This window comes from Gorilla gorilla, chromosome 15 (genome assembly GCF_029281585.2).
Source record: "Gorilla gorilla gorilla isolate KB3781 chromosome 15, NHGRI_mGorGor1-v2.1_pri, whole genome shotgun sequence".
Classification (NCBI taxonomy): Eukaryota; Metazoa; Chordata; class Mammalia; order Primates; family Hominidae; genus Gorilla; species Gorilla gorilla.
The window spans coordinates 72,240,910-72,255,377 of record NC_073239.2 but is presented as its reverse complement, the minus strand read 5'-3'; the positions used below and the strand labels follow the sequence as shown (position 1 = coordinate 72,255,377).

General features: G+C 40.1%; 2 protein-coding genes across 7 annotated transcripts in view; both read right to left on the bottom strand.

The window, feature by feature from the left end:
* Window positions 1-14,468, bottom strand: part of FBXO34 (F-box protein 34) — an 82,220-nt gene that overhangs the window by 45,080 nt on the left and 22,672 nt on the right. Inside the window, exon 1 of one of the 6 annotated variants that reach the window (XM_063697855.1) lies at window positions 918-941. The exons of the other annotated variants lie outside the window; for them this stretch is intronic. The gene's annotated coding sequence lies outside the window, so the exon portion shown is untranslated. Of the gene's footprint in view, window positions 1-917; window positions 942-14,468 lie in introns of those variants that run through there. 6 annotated transcript variants of the gene reach the window in all.
* Window positions 1,019-10,230, bottom strand: LOC101133958 (putative charged multivesicular body protein 4B-like protein CHMP4BP1). Its single transcript, XM_055361428.2, has one exon. It carries the CDS (start codon window positions 9,713-9,715, stop codon window positions 9,200-9,202), a length of 516 nt encoding a protein of 171 aa, XP_055217403.1. The 5' UTR covers window positions 9,716-10,230; the 3' UTR covers window positions 1,019-9,199.

Below are 14,468 nucleotides of genomic sequence, written 5' to 3'. Positions count from 1 at the left end.
TCCAGTAGATCTCCTGAAGAACAAACTGACTTTAGTAATAAGCCTCTCCAAATGAAAAATATGTTTAGAACAAAAAACTAGCTTTGGAGTCAGATATGTGCCTGTAATAAAATATATGCCTGCAATTCTATGCAAAATGCTTGTTTTCTCTGACCCTCTGTATTAGTCTGTTCTTGCACTACTAATCACAATCATAGCAGGTGAATGAGGTGCAAAGTCACGTCTTACATGGCAACAGGCAAGAGAGCTTGTGCAGGAGAATCCCATTTATAAAACCATCAGATCTCGTGAGACTTATTACCACGAGGAGAACAGTATGGGAGAAACCTGCCCTCATAATTCAATTATCTCCACCTGGCCCTACCCTTGACACATGGGGATTATTACAATTCAAGGTGAGATTTGGGTGGGGGCACAGCCAAACCATTTCATCCTCCATTTCTGAATCAGTAAAATGGGAATAAATGCTAACAGTCATATGAGAGCATGAAGGTCATTAAATGTCAGTCCCCTTCTCTTAAAAGGTATCCATGAAAAATATATAATTTAGAGGTAACCTCCTAAAGCAACAAGGAAACTTTTCTAATTTCTGCATTATATTTACTTTTTCCTCCATCACTTGATAAAGTTATTTTAAATCAGAATCAAGTAGGACACAACAAAACCTTTGCTCATGTCAGTAGGTTATCTCTCAGCAACTTAAACACTCAAATCGCCAGCCATTCTTTCTACCTTGTTTATAAAGAAATTACAAGGTAAAGATGTGCAGTGAAGTAAAGGGATTATAACCAAATTTCTAAACCAGACAGAAGTAAATAAACATTTGGAGGACAAGAGTCACACAAAATAATTTAACAGCTTAAGTGTTTAATCACAGAAGTGGGGGAAAAAATGCCAACAGCAGCAAGGCCACTCACCTTCTTCCCACACATTGTTTTGCCTGCCTCCACGAAAAGAATTCAAAGAGGTCCGCTTAAAGTTACAGTGACAAATATGCAAACACATTTTAGTTGACTAGAAAAACATACTGAAAATACAGTAGGTAGTCCAGAGAACACAAAAGGCTAGTAGTACAAAGCAGATCTGCTAAACAGAGGGGCGGAAAAAAGAACCATTATCTGTCATGCCCTCCTGTCACACCCTTTTATTTGTAGCCATAACTGCAAGCTGTTTTAAAGACAATGGCAATGTGATTAAGGGTACCTTCATGCTGTGCCAAAGCACATATACATAGCAATTCAGAACAATCAGTCTTACTTTCATGAGAGCAAAGGGTGCAGCCAAATGAAATGGGTGGATACCATATTAAACAATCTCGGAATTAGCTAATAGGATATAGGAAAAAATGATTCCAATGCAGATGCTAAGTTCCCTTCCTCCTTTACACAATAAAAATTTTTATTATTTGAAAAGCACTACTTGAGAAAGGTTTCCATTTAGTAAGACCTAAATATGGCCTTTTTTTTTTTTTTTTTTTTTTTTTGAGATGGAGTCTCGCTTTGTCACCCAGGCTGAACTGCCGTGATGCAATCTCAGCTCACTGCAACCTCCACCTCCCAGGTTCAAGTAATTCTCCTGCCTCAGCCTCCCGAACAGCTGGGATTACAGGCGTGTGCCACCACGTCTGGCTAGTTTTTGTATTTTTAGTTAGAGACAGGGTTTCGCCCTGTTGGCCAGGCTGGTCTCCATCTCCTGACCTCAAGTGATCTGCCCCCTCGGCCTCCTAAAGTGCTGGGATTACAGGCGTGAGCCACCACACCCAGCCAGCCTGTTTTTAAACAAAAGTTTGAAAGACCACGTACCATTTCCTTGTATAATTTGTTAACTTAAAATATATGCAGTGGATACTGGATTTGACATCATGTAATTTTCAAAATGACGCTGTGTAGAAATGACTTTAGTGGAAAACTTTAAAAACATATAAGCATTGCAACTCTAAAGAAAACCACTTGTTTCACAAACAATAAAAGTGCAAACTGAATGAAGCCAACAAGTAACAACATAAAGGCTAATGTGTGGTTTGTTGTGGGTTTCTACTGCTTTTATTCCTTAGGAAACAAATTACTCTCTCATATGGTTTCCCTGACTCCATTTTCCCTAATCATAATGAAGTCCAAAACATTAAGCAATTAAGCAACTTTTTGGAAGTTTAGTGTTCACATAACTCAACTTCATGGCTTACTACAAGCTGAGCATAAACTCAAATTGTTTTTAATGACTGAGAAAAGAGGAGGACTATGTATTACATACATGCACACATATTTAAGTAGGCCTTTAAGCTAGAATGTAAAGTTCAGTTGATCAAACATTGAACTATTTTACTACTAGACCACACAGGTTTAAAATGTGATACTTTGTCATTGTGGCTCTGTTGACAGGCTTCAGAGCAAAAATCAGAAAGGAGATGAAAAACCAGCCTCAACAATGATAAATCATGACTTTACAGCCAAATCAGTGTAGCCTTATACATACAGTACTTGCAGTAACCGGGAGAAATGTGGGGGATAAAATTCAGATTGGGAAAAATCCTGCTATTGAGCTAATTCAGTAAAAATTTTTATGACGTAATTTTATTGCTGACTTTCCCCCTCACCTGTACGACTCCTGTTGTAGAGGCTTTAAGACTTTTTTTTTTTTTTTTTTTGAGGAGTGCAGTGGCATGATCTCGGCTCACTACAACCACTGCCTCCTGGGTTGAAGCTATTCTGCCTCAGCCTCCCGAGTAGCTGGGGACTACAGACACGCACTACCACACCTGGCTAATTTTTGTATTTTTTGGTGGAAATGGGGTTTCACCATGTTGACCAGGCTGGTCTCGAACTCCTGACCTCAAGCGATCCACTCGCCTCAGCCACCACGCACCACACCCAGACTAAGACTTTTTTTTTTTTTTTTTTTTGGAGATGCAGTCCCACTCTGTCACCAGGCTGGAGTGCAGTGGTGCAATCTCGGCTCACTGCAACCCCCACCTCCCGGGTTCAAGTGATTATTCCCCAGCCTCAGCCTCCTGAGTAGCTGGGACTACAGGTGCGCACCACCATGCCCAGCTAATTTTTTTTATTTTAGTAGAGACAGGGTTTCACCCATGTTGGCCAGGATGGTCTCAATCTCCTGACCTCATGATCCACCCGCCTCGACCTCCTGAAGTGTTGGGATTTAGGCATGAGCCATCAGGCCCAGCCAAGACTCATTTTTGAAACAGTCTTTTTCAGTTGCAATTCCAATCACTAATTAGGATTTTTATTTGAGGTTAGTTAAATGCTGGTGTGAGAGAAATCTATTGCTCAAACTAAACTGAAAGGGAAGTTGATTAAAAGGGGAGTTCGGCAACTCCTGCCCTAATGTACTCTAAGAATAGGAACAGACTATGATAATTTTCACCAAAAAGTACAAAAACAAAATAGGTTAAAAACACATTTTAAATAAATCTTTTTAAAAAAGATTTTGAAAAACCAAACCTGTTTCATAGAGCTCCAAACCTAGAAAGATTATTACAATAAAAATGGGCTAGGCTGGGTTGAGCACAATGGCTCAAGCCTATAATCAACACTTTGGGAGGCTGAGGCGGGAGGATCACTTGAGGCCAGGAGTTCGAGACCAGCCTGGAAAACACAGCAAGACCTCATCTCTACTAAAAATGTAAAAATTAGCTGGGCACAGTGGTATGTACTTGTGGTCCCAGCTACTCCAGAGGCTGAGGCAGAGGATCACCTGAGCCCAGGAGTTTGACCTTGCAATGAGCTAAGATCATGTCACCGCACTCCAACCTGAGTGACAGAGCAAGACCTTGTCTCAAAAATGGAAAAGCAGGGTGAGGGACTGGCTGGCTGCTATGGCTCATGCCTATAATCCAAGCATTCTGAGGCTGAAGAGGGAGGACTGCTTGAGGCCAGGAGTTTTATACCAGCCCGGGCAACATAGTGAGATCCTGTCTCTACAAAAAATCTTAAAAATTAAAAAAAAAAGTAAAAGAGAAAGATTTTCAAGGATGAGAATAACCATGATGGTGTTAATGAGTTAAGGAGCTGGTGTTTCAAGTACTGAAAATAATCTGCTATTCCTAACAAAAAGTACAGCACTCAATACATGGTAGAGTTTTTACTGTTTTTAATGATAGAAATGAGGTTACCATAGTAAAAGCTAAAATCACAAGCATAAACATAGACTTAGAGCTAGTTTCATTAGAATTAAGATATATGCTAACTCATACTAAACAATTTCATCACTTTAACTGCACACATGTCACTGTAACTAAGCAATAAATCCAAACACTATTCTTTCCCTGTATCAGATGGCTTATTTCTGATGTAAAATCACTATTACAAGGGACACAAAACAGAGGGCTTCCCAGTAAGTCTGGTGAAACATTCTTTACATCAGTCCCAGAAGAACCATATAAATCACAGTAATCAAGGGGAACTGAAATTGACTCTCTATTCACCTCCCTTGCATCTGTACACTCTCATTTCTTCTTAGGCAGTAACATGGTCCTGGTACACATGGCTTCCTGGCCTCCACACTCACAACACTTGTCTGAACCTGCTGAGTTCATAACATCATTCTCCCTCTTTCACAAAAGTTATTATTTTTATTAAGGGGGAGTGGGAAGCAAAATGAGGAAGAAGGAAATAAAGGGTTTTTTTTTTTAAAAAGAAAGAAAAGTATGTTCCCATAAATTCCCAGAAACTTTACTACTATCAAAAAAAAAAAAAAAAAAAGATAAGAATGGGAGAAGGGAGTTGTCCTAGCTGCCAAATTCTACTTCGTGATACTTGATAAAAGTTGGTCTACTTAGTAAATTATGATATCATGACCTTAGATATACCCATTTACACATATAAGACTCTCACTCCTCCCAAAGTTTTTAAAGCAAAATAGCATCTTAAGTCCTATAAAGCCTGGATTCTGCCCTAAGAGAAGCTACATCTTAGTTCTATGGCCTTGAGCATGTCACTATTTCTGAGTCTGACATTTCACAGAGTTGTGATGAGGATTAGATTACTTAGCAGAGTGTCCAGCTGAAACTATAATTATGCAGGTTCACTCTGTCTACTTTGTTCAAAGCAAATCAAAATTAGTGCTCATTCTTGCATCATCTTTTTTCACAGCTGACAGTTCTTATAATGATGCTAACACACAGGGAGGCACTCAAAATTTAAAGAATAGCCTATGCTAAAAATAAATAAATAAATAAAGGCCTGTAAAGAGAAATTAATGCACATTAAAACGCACTATTCTGTTTTCAGAATTTATTCCAGAAAGAGAAACTATCTTTGCCTAAATTAAAGATCTTTAGGGGGCAAAACACTGCTGGCAAGACTTGCTCACCTCAGTAGTATTCAATCCCATGATCGGCTGACAAGCCCTGACAACTGTTAGCCTCTTTACTACTTCCACTATTCACCAAAAAAAGGAAACACATCTAGTTCAAACCAAAGGCAAGTCCCTAATTCTTTGCTGCATTTGCCCCAAAACTACTTACATTAGTTTTTAAAAGATTTTCCAAAGAAGAAAACAGAATTTCTTAGTCTTTAACCAATTCTTCTGTAAACCCAAGAAACATCATAAAACTTCTTTCTGTATCTAGTAAGTAAGCACTTAGCACTACTTTCTAATTATAAAGCCTACTCTAGCCACAGAGTCTATGAGTAAAATAGCTACTAAAGGGAGTTTAAGAGGCTTGAAAAGACTCCTGTATCTCCATACTTCCCTGCCCCCAAACAAGGTAATACGGGCCAAGTGCAGTGGCTCACACCAGTAATCCTAGCACTTTGGGAGGCCAAAGCAGGAGGACTGCCTGAGGCCAGGCGTTCCACACCAACCTGAGCAATATGGTGAGACCCTGCCTCAATTAAAAAAAAAAAAAGAGGCTACAGAGTCACTTGATGAGAACAAGGCTATTTAAAAATTTCTGTTCTATTAACTGTCTAACATCATACAAACTTCGTACACAACCAGGCGAGGTAAACTAACAGATGACAATTATCCCAGGTCCAAATCTACCTATCTACCTATCTATCTCTATATAGCTGGCAGAGAAATATATTCCAAAAAATCACCTCCATGTAATGTCCTGCTATTCAAACCTAGAAGTTCAGATGGAATACTCCTATCAGTAAACTGTTTTGAGGTCTCATAAAAGAAACTATCACTTAAGGAGCCAGGACTGCTGCTTTATTTTTGTTCTCAATCGACTTTACACATGTAACTTTGCAACCAGTTTGCCTTTCCTTGCTGCTAGAGCTACATTTGCATCTTTTGGAGAGTCTCCTTATTTGGTCCCAGTTCCCTATGGCCTCTGATCTGCCACTCTGCCTTGCTGGTAATCCAATTATCATTCTTCCTGTATGCTTAGAACTGATCTAATGCCTATCTGCTGAATTGTACTATCTGCCAGACAGGGACCAGAGGAGTAGGCATGGGGAGAGGGGCCAAGAAAAAGTAGACTGTGGTATGGTACACATGACATGACTCATCTGTTCTAACTGTTCCATGACCTGTCCTGACCAAGTGGCTCAGATAATACTGCCTGGCTCACTCTGACAGACTTGTTCTTGATCCCAATCAAACCCATTACACTGGGCATGACATCCCTGGCCACATGCCTTGTACCTAAAACTTTCTACTGAAGAGAGCAGAGTTTCACAATTAATTATGGACATACTTATAGAAAAGGAAATTAACATTCAAGTCTCCTCCCTAGATACTTTCTCACTCAAGACCTACCAAAGGCCACTAATATAAATACAGTAATGCCCTCATTTTACAGATGAGAAAACTATGGTACTTCACTATCTTCATGTTTAGGAAAATAAACCTAACAATACTAGATGCTGTATAATGTTAACAAAGAAGTTTTTCTTGTTTTTTTTTTTTGAGACAGGGTCTCACTTTGTCACCCAGGCTAGAGTGCAGTGGCACAATCACAGTTCACTGGAGCCTTGACCTCCTGGGCTCAGGTGATCCTCCCACCTCGGCCTCCCAAGTAGCTAGGAATACAGGCACATGCCACCATACCTGGCTAATTTTTGAATTTCTGTTGAGATGGAGGTCTCACTGTGTTGCCCAGGCTGGTCTCAAACTCCTGGAGACAACCAATCCTCCCCTCCTGGCCTCCCAAAGTGCTGTGATTACAGGCATGAGCCACCGTGCCCAGCCAAGAACACTCTTTTTAACATTGTCCTACAGAGCTGATTTTTCTTGTTCATTCTATGAAAAGTAGTCCACTGTAGTAACAAGGAATTTGGTTTACAACTTCTAATTCACTGTCATTTCACCTTACAAATTCTCCTTTACCAAAAAGAAAACATCACACCTTAGTGACTGGCACCATGTGCTTTTGTAGTATTTAAATCAAATTCTAAAATTTACAAAAGAATAACCTTAGTATATTCAGAATTACAAGAACATTTAGTATGCTCATTGGGATATAAGGCTTAATAAAAACACATCATTCATTCTAGACAGAATAATTCCTTCTGGGGAAGATACCTAAAATACTGTGTGGGAAAATGACCGACATTTCATTACACAGACTTTTGAACTGTTTTAAATTTTACCATGTGCATATATATTATATGCTAAGCACACCTCTAGATTCAATCACCTATTTACAGGAAATACAGGACATAAGAAAGTGTTGAACTGAGCCACAGATGTAATCATTAAAATCCAGACTCTGAGAAACACTAGAACAAATAACGTGGTTTCTTTTTTTTGAGATGGAGTCTCGCTCTGTCGCCCAGGCTGGAGTGCAGTGTCACAATCTCAGCTCACTGCAACCTCCGACTCCCGGATTCAAGTGATTCTTCTGCCTCAGCCTCCCGAGTAGCTGGGACTACAGATGCATGCCACCAGGTCTGGCTAATTTTTGTATTTTTTTGTAGTAGAGACAGGGTTTCACCATATTGGCCAGGCTGGTGTGGAACTCCTGACCTCGTGATCCACCCGCCTCGGCCTCCCAAAGTGCTGGGATTGCAGGCGTGAGCCACCTCGCCCGGCCACAACGTGGTTTCTTGAACAAAAAACATTACCAAAGAGAGGTAGTAAAATGGACTATAGACTAAAGCCTGAAAATGGACTATAAAGGGTTAGACTTAAAGGTCATTACCAACCAACTGCCAAGGTAGAGACTTTATATGGATCCTGATTCAAACCATTACTAAAAAACTATGACATCTGAGACAAATGGAAATTTGAATACTAGATACTTGAAGATATTGAAGAATGAAGGGGTGATAATGGTATTGTGGATATATACATATGCAGATATAGTCTGTATCTTTAAAAGACAAGGATTCTTTAACATCAGTTATATATATGAGTTATATATGTATATGTAACTCATGTTAAAGAATCCTTATCCATATATAAATATATACACACATACACACTAATTTTAAAGAATCCTTTCCCACTTTCAAAGATACAGACTAGACTGCCAATGAAATAATATCCACTCTGGAATTTGCCTGAGAATAATTCAGGAGGGGGAAGTTGGAGGGGAACAGTTCAACCAAACTTGGGCATGATTTGATAATTTCCCCTCCTACATGAGTAGAGTGGTTGATAACTGTTGAAGTTGGGTGATAAGTACATGAGGGTTTCTTATACGGATTCCACCTACTTTTGTTTGAAAATTTCCATAGCAAGTTAGAAAGTCAAACATTTACAAAATATTTGTATGTAAATGTAGAAAAATGGGTCATTTAAAAGTGATAACCACAAACTTGAATGTATTTTAATATTTTCAATATTTATTTTAATATTTTAGATAATCAAAAGGAATCTGAGGATACTAAGACTCAGATCTAAGGCAACAGATCAATCTGTTAGTTTTGTTAGGTGGGGATAATGGCACTGTGGTTATAGGGGGAAAATATCTTTTTAAAAGACACATACCGATGTAATTAGGGCCAATATGACATATCTAGAATTTGCTTTTTTTTGGATTTGCAAACACAGTTTATTTTACAGAAATTCGACATTATAAACAGCAGGCACTTCTCCCCCACAGCCCCCACGCCCCGCAACCCCCCTCTACCCGCCCCCACCCGTCCCACTAGGTGCAGACCATGCTATGCAGAGAGTGAGCAGCAATGCGGCCCTACTGCTTTGGAGTGAGAGTCGAGAGCGATGGAACCTGCCTGCACCACATCCATCCTGCCCGCGCTGGACCCAGACCAGTTCTCCAAATCCTTCATGTCGTCGTCTTCCTCTTCTTGGCAGGTTTTGATGGTAGGGCTATAGAGGGAACATTTGGTAGAGGGACTGTTTCGGGGCCACTGATTTCCAGCAAATTCTTGTCTGGTTCCTCCTGTTCTAGTTCTTCTAATTCCGCCATGAGCTCATCCTCGTCAGACTTTTCTCCAAACCCTACAGGTTTCGAAATTGCTGTTGAAATCTCCTCCCCAAGTTCTTGTTGGTCAGCAATGTCCTGCATTAACTCATCAACTTTATCGATGTCCATGTTGTAGTGGGCCGCCTTCTTGGCCTTGGCGGCAGAGCCCATGTTCCTGAGCACCTCGGTATTGGTGTTGGCATTCTCCAGAGCCTGCTGCTGGAACTCGATGGTTGATAATGTGCCGTCGATCTGCGCCAGCTGCTTCTCATACCTCTTCTTACGCTTCAGTGCCTGGAGGGCCACGCCCTTGTTTTTGGTGCCGTGCCTCTGCTCGATTTTCTTCTCCAGGAACTCCTGTTTCTTGCGTAACATCTCCTCCGTGTCCCGCAGCCGCTGGATGGCCTCCTGGAGGGTCGGGCCGCCCTTGCTGGCCTTATCCCTTCCAGCCCCGAACAGCGCTCGCCGCGCCAGCCTTCAACGCCCGCTCCGGCTGGGCTCCGGCGCCCACCCTCCTCCGCCTCCACCCTGCCAAATTTGCTTTTTTTAAAGATGAGGACAACAACAAGTAGGTCAAATGTAGGGGTAGGATAAAACTGGTACAAACATAAGGGCTCACTGACTCTACTTCTGTGTATGTTTCCATTTTAAAAAGTAGTAATAACAGTAGCAGTAAAATAGATTTCAAGGACTTCCTCCACTCATCCAGGAAGGTAAAAAAAAAGAAATAATCCTAGTTCAAATAAGGGTCAAGTATGGGAGAAGCGGGAGGAACCACTACACCAGGGGTGTCCAATCTTTTGGCTTCCCTGGGCCACACTGAAAGAACTGTCTTGGGCCACACATAAAATACACTAACGATATTTGATGAGCTTAAAAAAAAAAAACGCAAAAAAAAAAAAAACTTATAGTGTTTTAAGAAAGTTTACAAATTTGTGTTGGGCCGTATTCAAAGCCACCACAAGCTGCGGGTTGGACAAGCTTGCGCTACACATTTAACTCACCTGAGTTTCACAAACACTCAGCAGAGGGCGTGGTGGGGGAAGTTTCAACAATGTTCCTCCACTTACTGGAAGCAAAAAAAGTGTTTTGAGAAAAGAATTATTTCCTCCTGCCAGTCCTGCCCTAGACATCCATTTGTAAAGAAACTTTCAACATTTCTCAGGTCCAAGAAGTGGACGGTCAGTGTTTGTTTTGCATGGAACAAAGAAAGCTTCCCTAACATCCTAAGATGTACAATTCTGATTATACATACAGAGTTTCTGGGCGTGAAAACAGTTTTTTTTCATTCCCGGTTTTTTGGCTGTGCTCCAAGATTTCTTTTTTTACCAAATAATCTTTAGTGAGATCCTTTCTTGGGAAGAAGTAGAGGGTTTTTCAAAGACTTTTATGAAAATATTTGAACATACACATAGATATACATTTTAGCATTTCATGTAATGATACCAAGTGTTCTTTGAGGTTCTAAAAAGAAAAATAATCTAAAATTACCTAATCCTATCAAAATTTCCAATAGAGGCTATCACTACCATATCTAAATCACATAATCGTTTTTGCTGGTAAAGAGAAAGGAAAATTAACATGCTCTGTGCACTTACTATATGCTAGGCATTTAACATGTATTTTAAACTAAATCTTCCTAACAACCCTAATAGGTGGGTAATATTATTGTCTTAATATTACAGATGAGAAAACTGGGGCACTGAGAGGCTAGTAAGGTGTTAACTTAGGGCACCAAATAGTACATGGCAGAACCAGGATGTGAACCCTAGCAATCTGACTGCAACATTTGAACTACTCTATGTTAATACTGACATAGGAGTTAAAAAGAAATTACTTAGGTAGATAGGGTACGGCAGTCCTCGGTAAGGTTTCCCTTTTAATGAAAAGCAGCCCCAAATCACTTTCCTAACAAAGAGCAGCCTATAAGATAGAGCTGCAGACATATATGCCGGCAGTTGTGCCAGTCAGGTTCAAAATGGCGGCTCCATCTTCCCTTCTCTGCCAGCCACGTGTACTGTAAAGGGCAGCCAAAATGACTCCGGTCAAGGGGAAAGTACATTTATTTGCATCCTAAGATTAGGGTGGGTCTTCCTACAATTGTAGATTCTAATTTACTCCCCTAAACTACTGTTTTAAAACAAATTAAAACTGATTTATATACTGGAGATAACCAGGTACAGTCTGAAGCTCCTTAGAACAGAACAAATATTTGCATGGTGGGAAATAAAATATATTTTTTTAGAAGACAAATGGCTAATTAAGGTTCAAAACTAATTCACATTAAAGAATCAGAATATTCTAATCAAAATTTTAAATTAAAAATTGCTTTCTATAGTAGGCAGGGGAAGACTGTTTCCATTACTATAATTTTGTGTAAATTATGGGGAAGTTTTTCTTTTAAAAATCAAGAACAGCGGCCGGGCGCAGTGGCTCATGCCTGTATTCCCAGCACTTTGGGAGACCAAGGCAGGTGGATCACAAGGTCAGGAGTTCAAGATCAGCCTGGGCAATATGGTGAAACCCCATCTCTACTAAAAATACAAAAAAAATTAGCCAGGTGTGGTGGCAGGCGCCTGTAATTCCAGCTACTCGGGAGGCTGACGCAGGATAATTGCTTGAACCTGGAGGCAGAGGTTGCAGTGAGCCAAGATCGAGCCACTGTACTCCAACCTGGGCGACAGAGCGAGACTGTCTCAAAAAAAAAAAAAAAAAAAAAAAAAACAAGAACAGCAAAACCCACCCACTGTCTACCCCTCTACTCCTTCACTAAATTATACTTCCTGTCCAGCTATACAGTTACAACTTTTGCCTTCCTGCTGAATCTAATTTTTAGGGATAAAGGGAGAACATAAAAATTCTGTCCCAAAAAGAAGCTAAACTCTTCCTGAACTAAGTCTAAGTAGTAGAAGAGATAATTAGGAGCCAACTCTGGCTTTATTTAAAATATACTTACTTTATTTAAATTAGCATTGGTTAACTTTAAAAAAAAGGGGGGGGGGGACTTGCTAAGGCTGGTCTTCAACTACTGGCGTTAAAAGATCCTCCCACCTCAGCCTCACAAGTAGCTGGGATTACAGATGCAAGCCACTGTGCCTGACAGCATTGGTTAACTTTAACATAACATTACTGCTTCAGTCACAGCAGTCTCATTCAATCTAGTAAATCATGGGAAGCTAAAGCAAATAAAAGATAATGGTCTCTTTGTGACATTACTGTTCCACTAAGCTGTTCCTAATTTCTTTTTTACTTCAAAGTATTCTTTACTATAACAGGAAAGTGTTTTGTGTAGTGAAGTTCCACTGTAAGACTGGCTGGATTTGAATTCCAGCTTCAACACTTACTAGCTAGACAAGGTGTTTAATGAATAATCAATTTTCTGCAAGAAAAAATGGCCAAGAATATTTACCTCAGCTGGGCGCAGTGGCTCATGCCTATAATCCCAGCACTTTGGGAGGCCGAGGCAGGCAGATCACTTGAGGCCAGGAATTCAAGACCAGCCTGGCCAACATGGCAAAACCCCATCTCTACTAAAAATACAAAAAACTAGCTGGGCATGGTGGTGCATGCCTGTAATCCCAGCTACTCGGGAGGCTGAGGCTGGAGAATCGCTTGAGCCCAGAAGGTAGAAGATGCAGCGAATCAAGATCACACCACTCCACTCCAGCCTGGGCAACAGACGAGAGACTCTGTCTCCAAAAAAAAAAAAAAAAAAATAGAAAAGAATATTTACCTCATAGAGCCATTATATAGAATAGATAATATACATAAAACGCTTAGCATAAGGCCTAGTCCACGTTAATAAATAAATAAAGCTAACTATTAACATTGTCACACCTCACTGTGCAGAAAGCTACCTCCAGTAGGAAAGGGATGTTCCATCTGGACACTATGGAACACATTCAAACCTAGAGGTTTTTTCCATTACAGAAGGTTCCCAATTTAGGATGGTTCAACTTATGACTTTTTGACTTTACGATGGTGCAGAAGTGATACACATTCAGTAGAAACTGCACTTCAAATTTTGATCTGCTTTTCCACTTTGAGTATTCAATAAAGTAAATGAGATATTCAGCACTTTATTACAAGGTAGGCTCTGCGTTAGATGATTTTATCCAACTGTTGACTAATGTTCATATTCTAAGAATGTTTAAGGTAGGCTAGGCTAAGCTATGATATATGGTAGGTTAAATATATTAAATGCATTTATTTTCAACTGATTTATCGGGACGTAAGTCAAACAGCATTAACTAAACCACCACTGAAAGCAACTTCACCACAAAACCACTAGAAGACTGAGGCAGGTGATGTATTGGGCAAAGCAATACTCAGTCCTTTTCCACCAACAGAATATACAGTTCTTAAACTTAGCACAGCTGTGTTTGCCCCGGTGTAATTATGGAACACAGTAGTCTCCAAAAGCAAAATTTTAAAATTACTTTTTAAATAATGGAAATAATACTTTCAAATATAAGTATTTAAAATGTAAACTATTTTATAGCTAACTTTCTTACGTCATACCCTTTCTTCTCTTCACACATATAGCAAATGTTTTTTGAGGCCAGGCTCATGTCTATAATCCCAACACTCTGGGAGGCCAAGGCAGGTGGATCACTTGAGCCCAGGAGTTCAAGACCGGCCTGGGCAATGTGGCAAAACCCTGTGGTGTGCGTATGTACTCCCAGCTACTTGGGAGGTTGAGGTCAGAGGATCACTTGAACTTGGGAGGTCAAGACTGCAGTGTTCACACCACTGCACTCCAGCCTGGGAGACAGAGCCAGATCCTGTCTCAAAAAAAATAATAATAATTTTTTGAGCATCTATTAGGCACCTGGAATACAGTGAACAAATAGACAAAGCCCTCAAGGAACTAACATTCTGGTAGTAAGAGAGACAACAGTCATAATAAGTAAATTCTACAGAGCATGTTTCAAGGAGGTAACTGCTAAACAGACTAGGGTAAGGAAGCTTAGAAGTGCAAGCAAAGAGGGGCAGTTATAATTTTAAGTAGGGTGATCAGTACAGACTTAAGAAGGTGATAGATGAGAAAACATTTTAAGGAGGTAAGGAATGAAGATTTATCTAAGGAATAGCGTTCTAGACACAGGGAACAGCAAATGCAAATCCT

What these genes read in the sequence shown, in the direction of transcription:
- LOC101133958 (XM_055361428.2), bottom strand. Translation starts at nt 9,715, where the DNA reads ATGTTACGCAAGAAACAGGAGTTCCTGGAGAAGAAAATCGAGCAGAGG.